This window comes from Bos taurus, chromosome 26 (assembly GCF_002263795.3).
Source record: "Bos taurus isolate L1 Dominette 01449 registration number 42190680 breed Hereford chromosome 26, ARS-UCD2.0, whole genome shotgun sequence".
Classification (NCBI taxonomy): domain Eukaryota; kingdom Metazoa; phylum Chordata; class Mammalia; order Artiodactyla; family Bovidae; genus Bos; species Bos taurus.
In genome coordinates this window covers 9,953,272-9,974,488 of record NC_037353.1, presented here as the reverse complement: position 1 = coordinate 9,974,488, position 21,217 = coordinate 9,953,272, and the positions used below count along the sequence as shown (strand labels likewise).

At 38.8% G+C, this 21,217-nt stretch overlaps 1 protein-coding gene across 2 annotated transcripts in view; it reads left to right on the top strand.

The window, feature by feature from the left end:
• The window catches only part of RNLS (renalase, FAD dependent amine oxidase), a 276,338-nt gene that overhangs the window by 203,027 nt on the left and 52,094 nt on the right, over nucleotides 1–21,217 (top strand). For both annotated transcript variants that reach the window (NM_001206063.1, XM_010819756.4), the window contains exon 5: nucleotides 9,529–9,702. In NM_001206063.1, the coding sequence (NP_001192992.1) occupies nucleotides 9,529–9,702 (174 nt within the window). The remainder of the gene's footprint in view (nucleotides 1–9,528; nucleotides 9,703–21,217) is intronic.

Below are 21,217 nucleotides of genomic sequence, written 5' to 3'. Positions count from 1 at the left end.
TCAGAAATGCAGGTGTTCAGTTAAGGATAACCTTTGTCCGATGTTTCAGGTCAAACATTCACAGTGATGTAAAGGTAAGATGAGAAATAGGGGGAAATGATTGAAACTTGGCAGCAAAAACTTAAGTTTAAAATGGGAACAAACCAAAGATAACAAAAAGGAACAATGTTTTACCAGTAAATTAATTTTAAAAAGAAACTTTTAAATAATTGTGCTTTTCGTCAAATTAAGGTTTTTGTTAGTTGTGGGAGTATGATGACTTAAAATAAGTAAAATGCTGCAGGCTTCCATTAAATTAAGTCTGGTGCCACTTACAGTTTTTTCCCCAAGTCCAGTTTATTTGCTTTGGCTTTAGCTAAGCATTGTGGGGAGTTGTTATTATGCAAACAGAAAAGAAGCTAGCGGGTTTGCAAAGTACAAGATGAACATATTTCTGAGTGTCCTAAAGCTTACACCACCAGACTCTGACATTTTGCCTTAATACTGCAGATTCCAGGTCCTCGTAAACATTGCTTTCTGATTTCTAAAACTATGGAAGTTTGAGTTAAAATATTAATTCTCTGAGTCATTGCCTCAGCCTAAATTAACTCTAGTCCTAAATATAAATATATATATATATATCTGTATAAAAATATGAGGTGACATGTAATAAAGTTTTTACTATTATGAATTTTAGAATGACTATATTGCTCACGAATGGCATGGCCATAAAGTAATTAAATGGATAGGCTGGGAAGAGTGGCTGTAAAATATGTATGATATTCTGTGACATTTTATATGAGTACACACAATGCATTATTATTATATTCTTTCTCATTTGAAGCTCAGCACTTTTCCTACAATAAGAATGATGGCATAATAGTCTAAAAATTTAGAATGCATGGAAATGAGGCAAGAATTTCCCAACCTCATTATTGTGGTTTCCAGACTTATTGTATATGTTTGCTATTCTGATATCCAAAAAGAAGTTTCCCAAGGATAATATTGATAATACCCAGGGTCAAATTATTTAATGTCTCAGTCCAAAATCTATCTTAGAGTCTGTTCAGTGTTTTGTTTAGAGGTGTTTTATGGTGGCTGGCATCGTGCTGGACACACAGTGGACTTACCGCAGACAATACTTGAGTTAAATCATCCCACATTCTTTCAGAAAACAGCGTCTATGTTTAAAAATGCTTATTTTTCTAATCCTGTGGATAGAACGAATTGCCATAGAAATAAAGCAACTATCATTTTAGTTTCACAGATGTTCCATCCAGATAAAGAGAAGAGTGGATAGCGAATATATAAAACAGCAGAGACTTTCTGTGATTGGGAGAAGGTCCAAGACTTTATGAAGAGCCAACTGCAGCCACAGCTGTATAGCTGAGTACTCCTTTTCACAGGGCACTTGGATACAGTGGCAAGAAAGCAGAAACAGAGACCAGAGAGAAAACATTGCTTTTTGCCCTTGACAGATTGTTCCTTTGGTTAGAGAAATGGAGAGACAGCAGGGATTAGAAATCCCTCTTGGATCACTGAGGGCAGGGGAGGAAGCCTGATTCACCACCAGTGCTAGAAACAGTGCTAGCAGTTTGGGCCTTCACAGACCTGCAAAGACATTTCAGCGTGAATTCTGACCCCGGTATAGCTGGAGTGCCAGGAGGCCTAAGAACTTCCTCCTAAAATAATTCCCTGTTTATTATTTTTACCATGAACAAAATAAGATGAAGTCATGATCAAGTAAGTATTATTATAGCTTAGAAACTACAATGTCTTTATGTCTCAGGGTCCTAGGAATCTTTTTTAACCAAAGCAATAAATGTTGTTTATGGCTTCTTTAAATTTGCATAATATTCTAACATGCTAATACTCTGTGAACTTTAAAAAAAACAAATACATTTACAGTGATATAACTGGCCACCAAAACGAGAGGAAGGAAACTTTACAACTGTGAGAAGTGCCAATGTTTTCATTAAGGCAATATTGACCCAGAGGATCATTGAGTATCTATTCCCTCAAATACCTCACAGCTCTGGAATGCCCGTTGTGAGAAACAAATGTCAGCACCTAAATTCCTACACTTCCTTCACTTTCTGATTCATCTGGTGAGCTGGGAGTAGGAAGTATCTTTTCTTCCCTTTTTAATGCCACTTAATGCATTGATTTTGAAATTAAAAGACACTTGCTTCTTGGAAGAAATGCTATGACAAACCTAAACAGCGTATTAAAAAGCAGAGGCATTACTTTGCTGGCAAAGGTCCGTCTAGTCAAAGCTATGGCTTTTCCAGTAGTCATCTATGGATGTGAGAGTTGAACGATGAAGAAAATTGAGCACCGAAGAATTGATGTTTTTGAACTGTGGTGTTGGAGAAACTCTTGGGAGCCCCTTGGACAGCAAGGAGATCAAACCAGTCAATCCTAAAGGAAATCAATCCTGAATACTCATTGGAAGGACTGATGCTGAAACTGAAGCTCCAATACTTTGGCCACCTGATGTGAAGAACTGACTCCTTAGAAAAGACCTTGATGCTGGGAAAGATTGAAGGCAGGAGAAGGGGACAACAGAGGATGAGTTGGTTGGATGGCATCACCGACTCAATGGACATGAGTTTGAGCAGGCTTCTGGAATTGGCGATGATCAGGGAAGCCTGGCGTGCTGCAGTCCATGGGGTCACAAAGAGTCAGACGCAACTGAGTGCCTGAACTGAATGCATTGATTTGGGGGTCCCACAAAATTTGGGAAACATGGTAAACTTCCCTTACTAGATATGAACTTAATTATCCTAAGATGCCTCTGATTTTTAATGTGTTCTAAAGCGAAGAAGAACTAAGGAGCCTCTTGTTGAAAGTGAAAGAGGAGAGTGAAAAGTTGGCTTAAAACTCAACATTCAGAAAACTAATATCATAGCATCCAGTCCCATCACTCCATGGCAAATAGATGGGGAAACTTTGGAAACAGTGACAGGCTTTATTTAGGGGGGCTCCAAAATCACTGCAGATGATGACTGCAGCCATGAAACTAAAAGATGCTCCTTGGAAAAAAAGTTATGACCTACCTCGACAGCATATTAAAAAGCAGAGACATTATTTTGCCAACAAAGGTCCATCTAGTCAAAGCTATGGTTTTTCTAGTAGTCATCTATGGATGTGAGAATTGGACTATAAAGAAAGCTAAGCACCGACAAATTGATACTTTTGAACTGTGGTGTTGGAGAAGACTCTTGAGAGTCCCTTGGACAGCAAGGAGATCCAACCAGTCCATCCTAAAGGAAATCAGTCCTGAATATTCTTTGGAAGGACTGATGCTGAAGCTGAAACTCCAATACTTTGGCCACCTGATATGAAGAGCTGATTCACTTGAAAAGACCCTGATGCTGAGAGTGATTGAAGGTGGGAGGAGAAGGGGACGACAGAGGATCAGATGGTTGGATGGCATCACTGACTCAATGAACATGAATTTGAGTAAACTCCAGGAGTTGGTGATGGACAGGGAGGCCTGGCGTGCTGCAGTCATTGGGGTTGCAAAGAGTCGGACTTGACTGAGTGATTGAACTGAACTGAATTACTCCCTCCATCCCCCCCAGAAAACAGCTATGTGTAGCAACTAGGTGGAATGTACCTGTTAAAGTTTGTATTCAGATAATGATTAGCATTCTCCCTAAACATGAGTGTGAAACCAGCTTAATCTTAAATTTTTAATAAAGATACTTTTCTTTTTGATAATACAGGGAAGCCTATTTATTCGGCACCTTCCGTTTTTATATAGTCCTGGGCTAGGAATAGGATTAGGAAAATGTAATGCCAGTGTACTAGGATAATGATGATACAAAATATGGGTTTTCATTACTTTCAAAAGATAAATCTTCAAACAGCATTCTAGATTAGATAGCTAAAGAAGTCCATGGTTTATTTTAATTTTTCAAAAACTATTATCTGAAATGGTTTTAGAATCTTTAATACATCTTACTTTTCAAAGCAATGTTTTGTTTTCTTACCATCTGCTCTGAAAAGTGAAGTGTACCCAGTATGTATACTTTACCTACCAAAGAGATATCTTTGATTTAGTATTATCTTGATGTGCTTGACACTTAGGATATTGCCTCTAAAGGCTTCAAAAAACTTTTTCTAAAGTATGTTATACTTTATATATAGACATCTCGAAAGGTATATAAATTTAAGAACTGCAGTGCTGGGTTTTTGCGGTACACTTATATGTTAGGCATTATGCTAAGCACTTGATATTATCTCATTTAATTTTCTTAACAATCCTTTAAGGGCAGCACTGTTCTCATTCTCATTTTATAGGAAAGCAGATGCTTAGGGGGATTGAGCAATTTGACCAAGGTCACACAGATTCTGGGTCAGAGCCAGATTTCAAACCCAAATTTTTCTAACTCCGGAGATACCTCTCAGGATGGAAGAAATATTTCCCTGGGGAAATCTCACACAGATACAACTGCTGAAGTCTGTCCCCAGTAAACTTTAGATTTATTGCTTGCCAAAGCTATTTTTGAAAATGTGCTTCCAGGAGTGATGACTTCAATACCCATAGAATCCACGTGAACGTTCAGTTTATTCCAGGTGAAATGAAATGAGACTGCTTCTGTGATGCTTTTACACAAAAGGAATGACCCATGATTGGTAGAAGTTTAGACTCTACTGGCCTGCTAGGAGAATTATATATGGAAAATGGATCTTTCAGCGCTATTTCTACATCCACTTTGAGTAAAGAACAGCCAGCTATTCAGCTAAAATACTGTTGGTTTCATGTACCTACAGAATTAGATGGTCAAAGATTAAGAATGAATTTGTGCATAAAACTTCTTGACATTCTTGGAATTCAACATAAAAGATAAAACAATAATAAGTAAATCAAGAGTAGCCAGTATCCACTGATGGAGAGCTTAAATAATTATACTACAAAACTGACTTCCTAACTTCAACTGTCCCTGAGCTGAAATTCTTCATATATGGTAACAAATTGGGAAATTAGCCATCCTCTATAATTGGCTATAAACAAAAAAACTTCTAGAAGGAGGTTACTGCTGTGAGCACAGATTTCCCATCAATATAGCATTTACCATTAACTACAGTATCGATAATGAATATCAAACAAATGCTAAAAGGTATTTGTTTTACTATTACTATTGAAATATTCATTGTTGTGACAAAAGACATCAGCCTTCAGTAAGGAGAAATTCAGGTGAATACATTATTTTTTTTTTTTTTAAAAAACAGGCCTTCAGAAATCATAAAATACTTTCATTAGGAAGACTCCTGGGCCCAAGGATTTGTTTTGAAGAGATTGATCTCTATCATTCCAAAAGAGTAGAATATATCCCACTTTGTTCCATGATCAAGGAATCCCTAGTGATACACAAGAGAAGCATATACATATGTTCTTTATGTTACATTTGTAATTGTCAAAACTGCAAACAATCCAAATGTCCATCAGTAGTAGAATAGATAAAGTGTGTTGTCATTGCTCAATCGCTAAATTGTGTCTGACTGTTTGCGACCCCATGGACTGCAGAATGCAGGCTCCTCTGTCCTCCACTGTCTCCCAGAGTTTGCTCAGATTCATGTCCATTGAGCTGGTATGCCATCTAACTATCTCATCCTCTGCCGCCCCCTTCTCCTTTTGCCTTCAGTCTTGCCCTGCATCAGGATCTTTTCCAGTGAGTCAGTTCTTCACATCAGGTGGCCAAAATATTGGAGCTTTAACTTCAGCATCAATCCTTCCAATGTATATTCAGGGTTGAGTTCCTTTAGGATTGACTGGTTTGATCTCCTTGCTGTCCAAGGGACTCTCAAAAGTCTTCTCCAACACCACATTTTGACAGCATCAGTTCTTCAGCGCTCAGTCTTCTCTGTGGTCCAACTCTAGCATCCGTACATGACTACTGGAAAAAGCATAGCGTTTAAGAAACAAAAAAATGAAATGAAATATGTACTTAATTTATTCAGGAGTAGCATTCAGGTCCTCTGTTTCTCTCTCCTTCCCTCTTCTGTTCTTCCCCTCCCCCAAGCCCACATGTACTCATGTACACACTGGCATTGGCACAAGGAGAATGGAATAAGAACAGTTCTCCTAACTGACAGAAATATGAATGTAAACTATAAACTATCCCTTCAATACAACTTTATTTACATTAGATAGCCATAAATTATATTAATTATATATATATATATATATATATATATATATATATATACTGTATATGCACATGTGTTTGTGTGTGTATAATTACAAAGATAATATAATTCTAGTGGTTTAGAATTGAGAGTGACATCCAGGTAAAGTTTTATTATATTGGAATCAAGCACTTTTACATGATTCTTGATTTTGTGGCCCTTTTAAATACATGATAGTAAAAAACTCATTTCTTTTCCTTGCCAAAATGTATATATTTAGGACCTAGGGCAGCTCCCTCCAGCATTTTGCATTACAAAAATTTTCAAACAAAATAAAACCACTCTGTTAGATCCTGCAACAATCAAAAACTTTCCAGGCCCAGAAGATACAATTATTTGTAAGTGAATCTGTATAGAAATTGAGATTGTTTCAGTCAAAAGTCTTGCCTCCCTGTTCTCAGAATGAATTGTAGAGCCCCTGGAGCAGACAAGGGTGTCTAAGGTTAATCTCTGTTTCTATATAGATATCAATTACCTTTTCAAAAGGCTGCCCAGTGGGATTTGCTACTTGGCAGCTTGTCTAAAAACTAGCTAAATGTACTAATGTGTGTGGCAGGGGAGGAAAAGGTCCAGTTTGGTTGTCAACCTAGTTGACCCTTCCATTTTTGTACAAAGAAAAAAATATGTTTCTTTTTTAAAAAGGGAGAGTTTTAAGCCCTTTCAGTTGCTAAAATAGCTGATTTCACAGTTTTGTTGGTTTATTTTTTTAATTGAAAAAAAAAAATGGGAAGCCATGATAAACCCTCACGTGCATAGCATATGCTCACCTGCTAGTATGAGTCTCCTTCATCTCCTCCTCTCTCTTCCTAGTGAGAATATTTTATGATTTCTGAAGATCTGTGTTTTCATTAAGAAAAGCAGTAAGCATAATATCAGGCCCCATAGCTCCAAAAGTAGGTTAAATAATAAAATGAAGCCCAGGATACGAGTGTAACAAGGCCAGTGTCAGAAGATCATTCATTTATCAATTAATTAAATCTTTCATTAAGACAGAAAATGATGGTTAAAGGGAACGATGGCTTTTACTTCTGAGTGCAAAGTAACCGGTAATGTCAGAGGAGAAAGCAATGCTAAAGTTCATCTTGAAGCTCAGACTTACAGATCTAGAAGGGAAGTGTGGACGTGATGAAGATATGCATGACTCCAGTGCGGGAATTCTTGCTTCATCTTGGCCACACAAACTTGGAAGCTGTGTAACCTAGGGCAAGTTACTTAACCTCTCTGAATCTCAGCTTCATAGAGATATAAAATTAGGATGGCAAAATCATCTATCTTGCAGGGATTTTGTGAAGATTAAATGAAGTCTTGGTTCTAAAAGTGTTTTGTGGCCAAGAATATGCTGTGATAATGTTTAGGATTATTACTGTGCTTAAATAATTTATTGAATACCCTTCTTACCTTCTGTCTTCCTCCAAAAGCCACTTCTCTAAGGTTTAGCTAAAGTTATCCCATCCTTCCCAGGTGTCTTCCCAGGTAGCTCTAGTGGTAAAGAACTGGCCTGTGAGTGCAGGAAAACACCAGAGACACAGGTTCGATCCCTGGGTTGGGAAGATTCCTTTGAAGAGGGCATGGCAATCCACTCCAGTATTTTTGCCTGGAGAATCCCATGGACAGAGAAGCCTGGCGGGCTATGGTTGCAAAGAGTCAGACATGACTGAAATGACTTAGCAGCAAGAGCATCACAATCCTTGAGGTTTGCCTACTAGATTAGGATATTTTTCACCAATTAAATGATAATTTTTCATATGTTCCATTTCTGAACTGGCTTGCCTTATGCCTTCAGAATAGAGCTATGGCCTTCTCTGAAACTCAAATTAATAACACAAATACATAAACAAGAAGCGCCCTGAGACTCTTAAAGATAGGAAGACTGAAGATGGAGATTAAAACATAAGGGAGGGTGATATTTCCTTTTTCATCCCAAGATAGAACACTGTCCCATTTTACTAAATATTTTTCTCTCTGTAATAGAAAAAAATAATGAACACATATGCCATGCATTGTGATATGCATTATTCATGTAATCCTCACAACAGACTAATGCACCCTATTTTTGCCACTTATAGATGAGAACTATAGTTAGAATAAGTATTAATAGCTTGACCAGGGTCACCTACCTACTAAGTGGTAGAGTTGGGTTTTGAACCCAAACCTACCTAATTCATTTCCCAGTATTTTTCCATTTTCTGATTATTTACCTCCTCAGATCAGATCAGATCAGTCGCTCAGTCATGTCCGACTCTTTGCAACCCCATGAATCGCAGTACGCCAGGCCTCCCTGTCCATCACCAACTCCCGGAGTTGACCCAGACTCACATCCATCGAGTCAGTGATGCCATCCAGCCATCTCATCCTCTGTCGTCCCCTTCTCCTCCTGCCCCCAATCCCTCCCAGCATCAGGGTCTTTTCCAATGAATCAACTCTTCACATGAGGTGGCCGAAGTACTGGAGTTTCAGCTTTAGCATCATTCCTTCCAAAGAAATCCCAGGGCTGATCTCCTTCAGAATGGACTGGTTGGATCTCCTTGCAGTCCAAGGGACTCTCAAGAGTCTTCTCCAACACCACAGTTCAAAAGCATCAATTCTTTGGTGCCCAGCCTTCTTCACAGTCCAACTCTCACATCCATACATGACCACAGGAAAAACCATAGCCTTGACTAGATGGACCTTTGTTGGCAAAGTACATTTTAACTAATTTTGCATGTCTTGTTTGCCTTTCTATCCCTCTATACGTTCATCCTTTGTATTTTTGAAATGAGTAGGGTAGAGGACTGTAACAAAAAATACTAAGGTATAGTCCCTGTGCTCCAGAAACTATGCTAATCGACTGGCAGAAAGATGATAAGCAAATGACTGCATGACATGGAAGAACTTAAGAGATCATGAGATGAATCATTAGTCTCCTCCTATAACATGGGAATAATACCTACCTTGTATGGTGGTTGCTGGATAGAGTGAAATCCTCGTGTTACATGTTTGGCAAAGACCCTGACCCACAGTGAGTGCTCAGTGTATGGGATCTATCATGTTGCAATGTTGCCAGCCAGTCCCAGGATAATTACTAGGATACAAAGCTAGAAAAACAACTTAGTGTCAGACTCAGAGACATTTTAAATGCCAGTCTAAAGAGTTTGGACCTTCAGTGTGATGAGAACAAGTGTGCCAAGGACAGTAATCATTCTGCGAAGAAATAAGAGCTGATGCTATTTTACATTACCTTTCAAAATTCGTCGTAAGTGAGATGGAGTCAGTAAAAACAGTTGGAACTGGTTTAAAGGAGTGTGGTATTTGATGTACTGAAAGGAAAGATGATATTTTCAAGTCTGATGCCCTGTACTTTTTCTTCCACAGTAATTAGTGAATGCCAAAGGCAGCAACTGGAGTCTGTGAGCTACTCCTCCCGCTACGCTCTGGGCCTCTTTTATGAAGCTGGCACGAAGATTGATGTCCCTTGGGCTGGGCGGTACATCACCAGTAATCCCTGCATTCGCTTCATCTCCATTGATAATAAGAAACGCAATATAGGTCAGTACCCCCATTATTTCCCTTAAATACAGTAACAATGGTGGATGTAGATCATGAAAAATGCTGTTTAATTGAGTGTTGCCATTCTGAACAGAGCAAGCATTTAACTCCAAGCCACGGGGGATAAAATTTAATGTCACATTTGGCCAATAATAAAATACACAGTGAAACCAGCAAAGTTTTTCAGAAAATCATTCACCACATGGTTTGTATTACTTGAGTTTATGAAAATAGTGTCAGAAGGTTTAAGGTTTCAAAATGGCCCAAGTTTCTATTGCTTTAATATGGATCCATCTATATGCAAATGGATCTCTCATCATTTGTTCCTTGATGGAGTTTGTTTTTTGTTTATTTGGTTTTGTTTTTAAGATTTGATGAGTGCTGCTCTTTCCACTTCCCAGGCTAGTTATAAAAAGTGAATTTTACTATATTATGAAAATCCTTCACTTTGATATAATTTTATTTATTTAATGTTCATCTAGAAGACTACATAAAATTACTTTGTATACAATGTAACTAAAATAATAGGTAAAATGTTTCATATGAGCTTTAGTAGGATAGGATAAAATCTACACTCAACCGTTTTTGTTGAAGATAGTAAAATTAGATTTGAATTGCAAGAATAAACTTAACATTCCTTTTGGTCATAAAGGTAAAAGCATATTCTTATTTGTAGAATTGTAGTGATCACTACGATACTACTTTTTGTGGAAGAAATCGTAATGGTCTATAATGACTAAATTCTTAAAAAGAATCATCACTGCAATTTGTTATGGTGTTTTATGGTGCAGTGATGGTTTCATCAAGCATTAGTTAAAAGTTTTGCTGATAAAATCACCAAAACTAACATCTCTTGGCTTGCCAGAACTTTATGACAGAACTGGGCTGGAGTATGGTTTTTATATCAGAGCACATGATCTTAGAAAAATGTTTCTTTTATAACTTAAAACTCCCTAAGGGCTGGCCTGTTTATGTTAACATGATATTGCATATATGTACAATCAGCAGTTCATGAAATGCCCTGTAACAGCCATGGATTAACCATTTTTAACTCGACAACTGCTTTGTTCTGAGAACAGGAAAATAGCCCTTATCTTCTCATGTTGTATGTCAAACCTTCTGTCTGTGAGCCAGAAAGAGAGTCCTCAACCAGAAACCAAATCAACCGGCACCTTGAGCTTGAACTTCCCTTTGCGAGAACTGAAAGAAGTAAATGTCTGTTGTTTAAGCCATCCAGTCTATGGCAGCCCAATCTAACTGATACATTAGAAGGAAGAAGCTAGGGAGACTTCGTGACTGATTGAGTCAATAAAAGAGCAGTATCTTCAAGGACCTAGGATTTATCCATCTCTGCTCTCTTCCATTCTTTTTTTTCTAAGAGTTTTTTCTTTTTATTTATTTATTTATTTTAACTGGAGGCTAGTTACTGTACAATATTGTAGTGGTTTTGCCATACATTGACATGATTCAGCCATGAGTGTACATGTGTTCCCCATCCTGAACCCCCCTCCCACCACCCTCCCCATCCTATCCCTCTGGGTCATCCCAGTGCACCAGCCCTGAGCACCCTGTCTCATGCATCAAACCTGGACTGGCAATCTGTTTCACATATGATAATATACATGTTTCAATGCTATTCTTTCAGATCATCCCACCCTCACCCTCTCCCACAGAGTCCAAAAGACTGTTCTATACATCTGTGTCTGTTTTGCTGTCTTGCATATAGGGTTATCGTTACCATAACCTCAGATATGCAGATGACACCGCCCTTACGGCAGAAAGTGAAGAGGAACTCAAAAGCCTCTTGATGAAGGTGAAAGTTGAGAGTGAAAAAGTTGGCTTAAAGCTCAACATTCAGAAAATGAAGATCGTGGCATCCGGTCCCATCACTTCATGGGAAATAGATGGGGAAACAGTGGAAACAGTGTCAGACTTTATTTTTCTGGGCTCCAAAATCACTGCAGATGGTGACTGCAGCCATGAAATTAAAAGACGCTTACTCCTTGGAAGGAAAGTTATGACCAACCTAGATAACATATTCAAAAGAGAGACATTACTTTACCAACAAAGGTCCGTCTAGTCAAGGCTATGGTTTTTCCTGTGGTCATGTATGGATGTGAGAGTTGGACTGTGAAGAAGGCTGAGCGCTGAAGAATTGATGCTTTTGAACTGTGGTGTTGGAGAAGACTCCTGAGAGTCCCTTGGACTGCGAGAGATCCAACCAGACCATTCTGAAGGAGATCAGCCCTGGGATTTCTTTGGAAGGAATGATGCTAAAGCTGAAACTCCAGTACTTTGACCACCTCCTGCAAAGAGTTGACTCAATGGGAAAGACTCTGATGCTGGGAGGGATTGGGGGCAAGAGAAGAAGGGGATGACAGAGGATGAGATGGCTGGATGGCATCACTGACTCGATGGACATGAGTTGAGTGAACTCCGGGAGTTGGTGATGGACAGGGAGGCCTGGTGTGCTGTGATTCATGGGGTCGCAAAGAGTCAGACATGACTGAGCGACTGATCTGATCTGATACTGTATTGATGTTTTTCTTTCTGGCTTACTTCACTGTGTATAATAATAGGCTCCAGTTTCATCCACCTCATTAGAACTGATTCAAATGTTTTCTTTTTAATGGCTGAGTAATACTCCATTGTGTATATGTACCACAGCTTTCTTATCCATTCATCTGCTGATGGACATCTAGGTTGCTTCCATGTCCTGGCTATTATAAACAGTGCTGCGATGAACATTGGGGTACACGTGTCTCTTTCCCTTCTGGTTTCCTCAGTGTGTATGCCCAGCAGTGGGATTGCTGGATCATAAGGCAGTTCTATTTCCAGTTTTTTAAGAAATCTCCACACTGTTCTCCATAGTGGCTGTACTAGTTTGCATTCCTACCAATAGTGTAAGAGGATTCCCTTTTCTCCACCCCTTCTCCAGCATTTATTGTTTGTAGATTTTTGGATAGCAGCCATTCTTATCGGCATGAGATGGAACCTCAAACCTCAAATAGCCAATGCAATCTTGAGAAAGAAGAATGGAACTGGAGGAATCAACCTGCCTGACTTCAGGCTATACTGCAAAGCTACAGTCATCAAGACAGTATGGTACTGGCACAAAGACAGAAATATAGATCAATGGAACAAAATAGAAAGCCCAGAGATAAATCTATGCATTTATGGACACCTTATCTTTGACAAAGGAGGCGAGAATATACAATGGAGAAAAGACAATCTCTTTAACAAGTGGTGCTGGGAAAACTGGTCAAATACTTGTAAAAGAATGAAACTAGAACACTTTCTAACACCATACACAAAAATAAACTCAAAATGGATTAAAGATCTAAACGTAAGATCAGAAACTATAAACTCCTAGAGGAAAACTTAGGCAAAACACTCTCCAACATAAATCACAGCAGGATCCTCTATGACTCACCTCCCAAAGTAATGGAAATAAAAGCAAAAATAAACAAATGCGACCTAATTAAACTTAAAAGCTTTTGCACAATGAAGGAAACTATATGCAAAGTGAAAAGACAGCCTTCAGAATGGAAGAAAATAATAGCAAACGAAGCAATGGACAAAGAATTAGTCTCAAAAATATACAAGCAACTCCTGCAGCTCAATTCCAGAAAAATAAATGACCCAATCAGAAAATGGGCCAAAGAACCAAACAGACATTTCTCCAAAGAAGAAAAACAGATGGCTAACAAACACATGAAAAGATGCTCAACATCACTCATTATCAGAGAAATACTCTCTTCCATTCTTAATGTTGAGATCCTCAGAGGAGTGGTAGCAAGATGGCAATAATTGTTGGAGTCACATCCAGACCCAGCAACATGCTTAGGAGGAATAAGAACTGTTACTGTCTCTGTCCTTTTCTGAGATCAAGGAAATCTTTCCAGAAACCCCTCAATTGACTATCTTGTACTATAGGTCATAATTGTGTTACAGGCCATCGTGGGTTACTCACAAGTCTGAAACCAATCACTGCCGAGCAGGGGTGGGATTACCATTACAATCCTACAGACAAATCAAGATCTACTCCTGGAACTAGTATTAGGATCATCTTCCCTTTAGTCATTTGAGTGCATGCATGTGTGCTTAGTCGCTCAGTCATGTCCAACTCTTCGCAGCCCCATGGACTCTAGCCCACCGGGCTCCTCTGTCCATGGGATTTTCCAGGCAGGAATACTGTAATGGCTTGCCCTTTACTTTTCATCCTCCAGGGGATCTTGTCCACCCAGGGATTGAATCCGTGTCTCCTGAGTCTCCTGAATTGACAGGCAGATTCTTTACTGTTAAGCCGCCTGGGAAACACCCCACATAAGAGTAGATACCTGAATAAGATATGAGTTTGTGGGGAAGAAAGAAGAAAATAGTGATGCTGGGTTGGCAACAAATAATTTCCATTCTCTTCAAGTAGATTCATGTCTCATGTGGGAGATAAGGTTGTAAAGTTGACACATAAAGATAAGAATCATGTATATTCAAAATTATCTTGAAAATACCTCAAAACTACATGATATTTTGAAGAGTGACTTAATGTTCAGTAAATTCAGTATAGCCATTTTGGTAACATTCAATAGATTTCAGTTTATTTGAGTGAGGCCAGATGAAATTGTGAGTTTACATTTGTAGACCAGAGTGATATTTTCTACTATGAAAGGTGCACAGGAAAGAAAGAAATAAAAGTCATACGGCCTAACAGAGTAAATTGCTATGCAAATGGAGTAAGATGGTAAGTGAAAGTACCCACCACTACAATGCAGTAGCCAGTTTATAAAATCAGAGTTATGCAAACTTGAAAGAGTACAACATAAGAATATTAATAAATTCTCACAAGACGGGCAGCTTTTGAAATCGTGTATATATACACACACACATTCTCAGTTATGTTCAACTCTTTGCAATGCCATGGACTGTAGCCCTCCAGGCTCCTCTGTCCATGGAATTTTCCAGGCAAGAATACTGGAGAGGGTTGCCGTTTCCTCCTCCAGGGGATCTTCCTGACCCAGGAATCAAACCCAAGTTCTGGCATCTCCTGCATTGGCAGGCAGATTCTTTACCACTAGTGCCATCTGGGAAGCCCTTTGAAACCATAGAAATACCAAAAAGAAAAAAAAACAAAACACTTTTTTAAATACATAAACAATCACACGGTTTTAAAGCTTGAGGGTCAGGTATTTGGGAACCGTGTTATTGCTACATGGTGCACCATGGTGATGCCACTTCAGACAGCAAAGAAATACCTTCCTTCCTTTGTCAGTTTTATGAAAAATTAATTTTGGATTATGTAAATGTTAAAGTATAGGAGGCCCCCTGTTAGCAGGAGACAAGGGTTTGATCCTTGGTCAAGGTGGATCCCACATGCAAGTAAGTCCATGGCCACAACTACTGAGCCTGTGCTTTAGAGCCTGTAAGACACAGCTCCTGAAGCTCACATGCCTAGAGCCTGTGCTTTGCAACAGGAGAGGCCACCAAAATGAGAAGCCCACACACTACAACTAGAGAGCAGGCCCTGCTCATCGCAACTAGAGGAAAACCCCTGTAGCATGATGACCCAGCATAGCCAAAAATAAATAAATAAATTTAAACAATTTTTTCTCACTCTCTGGGGCCAGGGTGCTAAGTTTATCTATTTGAATTCACATAATATGAATGTCCATATAATGTAACTCCACTCCGTTTTATTTATGCTGGTATTTAAGTAGACCAGTAAGAATTGTCTCTTTAGTTACTAACACTACCCAACTCCATCCTTTATTTGGGGGTGTTTGATTGAACCAAAAATTCATACTATAAACACACATACTTAACAAAAGAAGGGGAACATTTGTATTCTGTCAGGTAGGGAAGCAACAAAATAGATGAAGGGTGGCACAGTTGAGTTCACAAAATACAATCTGCTGTCAAGCTTGAAGAGAGCCAGAGGGTAAAGGGTTAGCAGCCCAAACCTGACAAAGGTCAAGGAGTAATCATTTGTCAAGTGTCAGGAATAGACAGTACACGAATCAGAAACAAAAGTCTCCTTGGGAAAAGAGGAGCTAAATTCCAAGTATTAGACCCATCCCGATGATTACGAGTATGACTCAATATACTTAGGATTGTGCTTTCCAAAATAAGTTCAATGGAACATCAGGTCCTTGATATGCTCTTTAGGAGGGGACTCTGTCATCAAGTGTGCAAAATGCTACTGACTTGACCCCTATTTTAGAGAATCTCAGTACCTCTTATCCTATTAAAAGACATTCCTGTAGAAAAGACACCTTCTCACCTTGGAAAGCACAAATGGTGGCATCAAGTCAGACTTTCCCAAGTGTGTGCTGGGGAACAATTTCTGTGGGATATTTGCAGGTTTGGTGCCTAAATAAGATATTCCATGGTTAGGTATCTTGAAGTCATCCGACTTGATGTCACCGTTTTTACTTCATGCCTGGGCAGGAATCGTAGGCCAGATGAGAGGATGTGTAAGTCACTGAAGTCATCAGTGGGAAGACACTGAGTCTTTTAGAGGTAGAAGAAGACTTGTTGCAGATAAACTCAAAACTTGGTGGGTTTGTAACTGGAGACAATTTAAGTTGAAATACAGTCTGAAATAAGGTAATATTAATTATCATTAATGGCTTCCCTGGTGGCTCAGTGGTAAAAAACCTGCCTACCAATGCAGGCAACTCAGGTTCAATCCATTGGGAAGATCCTCTGCAGACAGAAATGGCAACCGACTGCAGTATTCTTTCCTGAAGAAACCCATGGTCAGAGGAGCCTGGCAGGCTACAGTCCATGAGGTTACAAAAGAGTTGGACATGACTTAACAACTTAACAACAAACAATTATCATTAACATGGATAATTTTTTAAATTATCAGTAAGATTATCATTGTGGGAAGAATTTGAAGACTCAGATTCAAATTCTGGCTCTGAAACATGATAATGATGTTATCTTGTATGACCTTTGTTTTGTAGCATTAATTTTTGTAACAAACACACAAAATGTTGAGTAGTCTAAGCATAACAGAAGTTTGATTCTTATTCCCATAAGACCCAAACAGATGTTTATGATTAATGGGTAGCTTTCATCAGAGAGGTTATTCAGAGACCCAGACTCCTTCCATCTTTTGACTCTGCCAACTTCATCAGGTGGCTTACAGAGTTACTGTGCTCATAGAAATCAAATCAGTGGTTAAGAGAAAGAACAGAGGAGAGAATGCAGGGTGCTTTTAGCACACATCAGGAGGGCTTACATTCTGTTGGTTAGAACAGTTACATGGCCACACCTGTTTGGAAGGGAAGCTGGAATTGTAGTCTACCCACGTATGTAGGAAGAGTAAAAAAGCAGGTTGATGAACATCTAGCAAGTTTCTGCTACAGCACTTAAGATAAATCTTTCTGTGAAAGAGCTTCATTAGACCTACATAGATGACAAATAGATTTCAACACAAGTTCCATTCATTCAACAGACAGTCATTACCTGGGGCAGAAACTAAGAGCAATTCCATGGTTGGCTCTGGACTCAGTAGAAAATGACTTTACCAACAACTGGCAATGTGTGTCATGCAGAGGGCATATGGAGCCGTGGGATAAGTGACATACATTTACATCCTGTGTAGAAAACACACACCCTGTGTGTTTCTCCTTTACTTTCACTCTACTATCACACTCACAACACTTCTGACACCAGATGTGTGGGTTTTCCACACCTCAAGCAATTCTGCGACTCCTACTTGATGCCCTACAAGTCAATTCAGTTCTGACACTGTCCTTAAGGAGTTAGCAGCAGAGCCCACAGGCAAAGGATTCAATCCCACAAGGCCACCTCCACTTCAGATATCACTTCAGATCGCACATTTCAAGCTGTTGACCTGTGTTCCCATGACCCCTCCTTGCATTTGATAAGTTGCTAGTATGGGTCACAGAACTTGGGGAAATACTTACTTATACGTACCGGTTTATGGTATAATAAAGGATAAGATGGGCTTCCCTGGTGGCACTAGTGGTAAAGAACCCAACTGCCAATGCAGGAGACATAAGAGACATGGGTTTAATCCCTGGGTCAGGAAGATTCCCCTAGAGGAAGGTATGGCAACCCACTCCAGTATTCTTTCCTGGAGAACCCCATGAACTGTAGCCTGGCAGGCTACAGTCCAGTCACAAAGATTTGGATGTGACTGAAGTGACTGAGCACATACACACACACACACACACAAAAAATATAGTATAGCACACACCAGATAAAGAGGTACACAAGGGAGGTTCAGGAAGGTCCTATGTACAGGACTGTATCTCCCTGAGGAGTTGGGATGTACTCCTCCAGGAATGATGTGTTCACCAGAAGCCCTCTGAACCACATACTATTGAGAGTTTTATGGAGGCTTCAACACACAGGCACAATCGATCATGAACTCAAATATAGCTCCTCTCCCTTCCTGGAGGATAAGGAGTGGGGCTGAAAGTTCTAGGCTTATAATCATGGCTTGGTCTTTCTGCTGACCAACCCCCATCCTGAAGCCAACCAGGAGCCCACCAAGAGTTGCTTCATTAGAACAAAGACACTTCTGTCAGCCAGGAAATTCCAAAGGATTTAGGAGCTTTGGAACAGAGCTCCTAAGCTATATATAACTCAAAACTATATATATAGTTTTATATCCCTAAGAAGATCTCTGAGTCCTTCCCAGCATCTTATATTTGGAGTCAAATTGGCCAGGAGTCAAACTTCCTATATTAAACTCAGTTCTACCACTTACTAGCTGTATGACCTTGGACAAATTACTTAAACTGTCTGCTCACTTATCAATAGAATGAGGAAAATAATACCAACCCTAAAATGTTGAAGATGGCTCAAACATATTAAGAGCTTCATATAACGTTTAGCAAATAATGTCCATTCCTATGTACCTAATATTATAATTAATGATTCTAATCTCTAATTTAGATATCATATTCTCCAAAGCAAAAGGCATAAACATAAAAGCCTAACTTAAGTGAATGAAACCCTATGTTACCAAGACAGATAGGAGTTGGGGTAGCTTAAATAAATAAAATATTTGACTCACCCTCAAATAATTGGTCAGAATTTTAGCATCCTTCTCTTCTCACCATCTAAAAGCATGTTAATGACCACGAAGAAACTAATAGTTTGCAACTCTAGAAATGTGATGTCCAATGACCATAACTACATGGCATTCCATATCTCATTAAAGGAAACAATCCGACTCAGCCAAAAAGAAAAATGAACAACTTTTTCATTGCATGGAATTTGTACATGCAAGAGTTGTATTGTTAGGATCTTTGAGTAACAAACAGTAATATAATGCATTTAAAGGCTCTTTTACAAAAGATATAGAAAGATTATTCCATATAGCTGTTTGTTATATCAACTCTATAAAAGATAAGAGCATAATACAACGTTCTGTAGATAATTGAGGTAGGCTTGGGGTCATAAACCCAGTCACCTTATGTTCACTTGGGCTTCCTTGGTGGCTCAGACAGTAAAGAATCTGCCTGCAATGCAGGAGACCTGGGTTTGATCCCTGGGCCAGGAAGATCTCCTGGAGAAGGGAATGGCTCCCCGCTCCAGCATTCTTGCCTGGAGAATTCCATGGACAGAGGAGCCTGGAAGAGTCGGACACAACTGAGTGACTAACACTTTCGGTACTTTCCTGTGTTAACTTAAGAGGAGAGGTCATGATTATCCTAACTAAGCAATAGCCATACAGTTGACACATGAAATGTCTGTGTTTGCATTTGAAACACTATGGAGTTATTTGTCCTTAAACTTTCAGAAAATGCAGTCCAGATAGGTAACACTTTCTAAGTAGAACAAAAAGGAAAAGGGAAAGAAAACATGGCGGGAAGGAAAAGAAAAGCACTGTGATGATGAAAAACTATCAGGTTTCCAGTTCAGACTTTTGTTTTAAAATATCAATTCCGGAAACCGAGCTTGCAGATAAAATAGTAATCATCATCTTAAAATAGCAAGCAGTAACCAGTTACAAAATTCATAATATTGTGTCTTTTGTATCATGGACATAGTCATTTGTAATTCAATTATGTAACTGATGCTGTCCATATAAATCCATTAAGGCAGTTTAATAAATAGCAGTCAAGTACTAATTACAAATATCCATCTCACTATTACAATGCCACAGAGTATCACATGACTGTAATGTCAAATCTTGAGATGTTCTCTCAGGAAGAAAAAAATATGTATGTATGTGTATACATATGTATGTATGTATACATGTATGTGTGTGATGTATGAATGTACTTATATAAAATAATGTACATATATATACATAAAAATGAGTACTCATATGCTGTCATTTAAGGTAACTGGTACAAATTATAAAGTAGATGAATCTTATTTCACATAACATTTGCCACTTTGAAAATCAAAAATGGGTTTTCTTTAGAAAATGAAATAATTCATTTTGTAAGAACATCTGCACACAAAGTAAAAACAAAAAGATCCCTTTCAATCTCTGATTTCCCTATCAGGCTATCCTCACTGGGAAAGATTTATATTCATGATAACACTTGTCCTCCCCCTTGCCAAGCAAGTGAACTCAGTATGAAAATCAGTGCCAGAGACAGAGAGAAAGTGGAAAATGTGGAAAGTGGAAAATGTTATATATAAATATATAACAACAAAATTAAACCTTAAAAATATCCCAAGGAGTATATTACTGGGAAAAAAAAATTTTTGTGTGAAAGTGGAAATGATATATATAAATATATAACAACAAAATTAAACCTTAAAAATATCCTAAGGAGTATATTACTGGGGAAAAAAAATTTATAGGCATTTCTTTCAGAAAAATTGAATTCACAAATATTTCATTTATATGTTCTCCATTCTCAGTCTATTCAGTTAAAGAAGTATTTACAAATGTGTATCGGATGCCTCTGTTTGCTGGGCAGTGTGCTAGGAAATGAGGATGCTATAGACTCTGCCCTCACGAAACAACATTTTACGAAGTTTACTCAAATGAGAAATTTTGAAAGAAATCGATACATGAGGCTTTTTTGGACTAGTGACTTGAGGTCAGCTAAGAGTCCTCATAAATATAAATGGTTGCACTGATATATACGGTACAGAGAGCATCAACTCACATGTATGATCAAAACTGGGGAGAGTCATGTTGCCTCATGACAATATTATGATCATTTTTAAGGATGCTTAAGACCTAAGATCTTTTGTCAACACAAGCCTAACAATCTTCTTTCTTTAGATGAGGAAATGAAAGTTGGAGACTATGGAACATTTCAATTCATGAAAAAATTAGAAGCTTTAGCATGGCCTATTATTTAACTTTCTCCTGGAGCTGCTGCTGCTGCTGCTGCTGCTAAGTCGCTTCAGTCGTGTCCGACTCTGTGGGACCCCATAGATGGCAGCCCACCAGGCTCCGCTGTCCCTGGGATTCTCCAGGCAAGAACACTGGAGTGGGTTGCCATTTCTTTCTCCAATGCATGAAAGTGAAAAGTGAAAGTGAAGTCGCTCTGTCGTGCCCGACTCT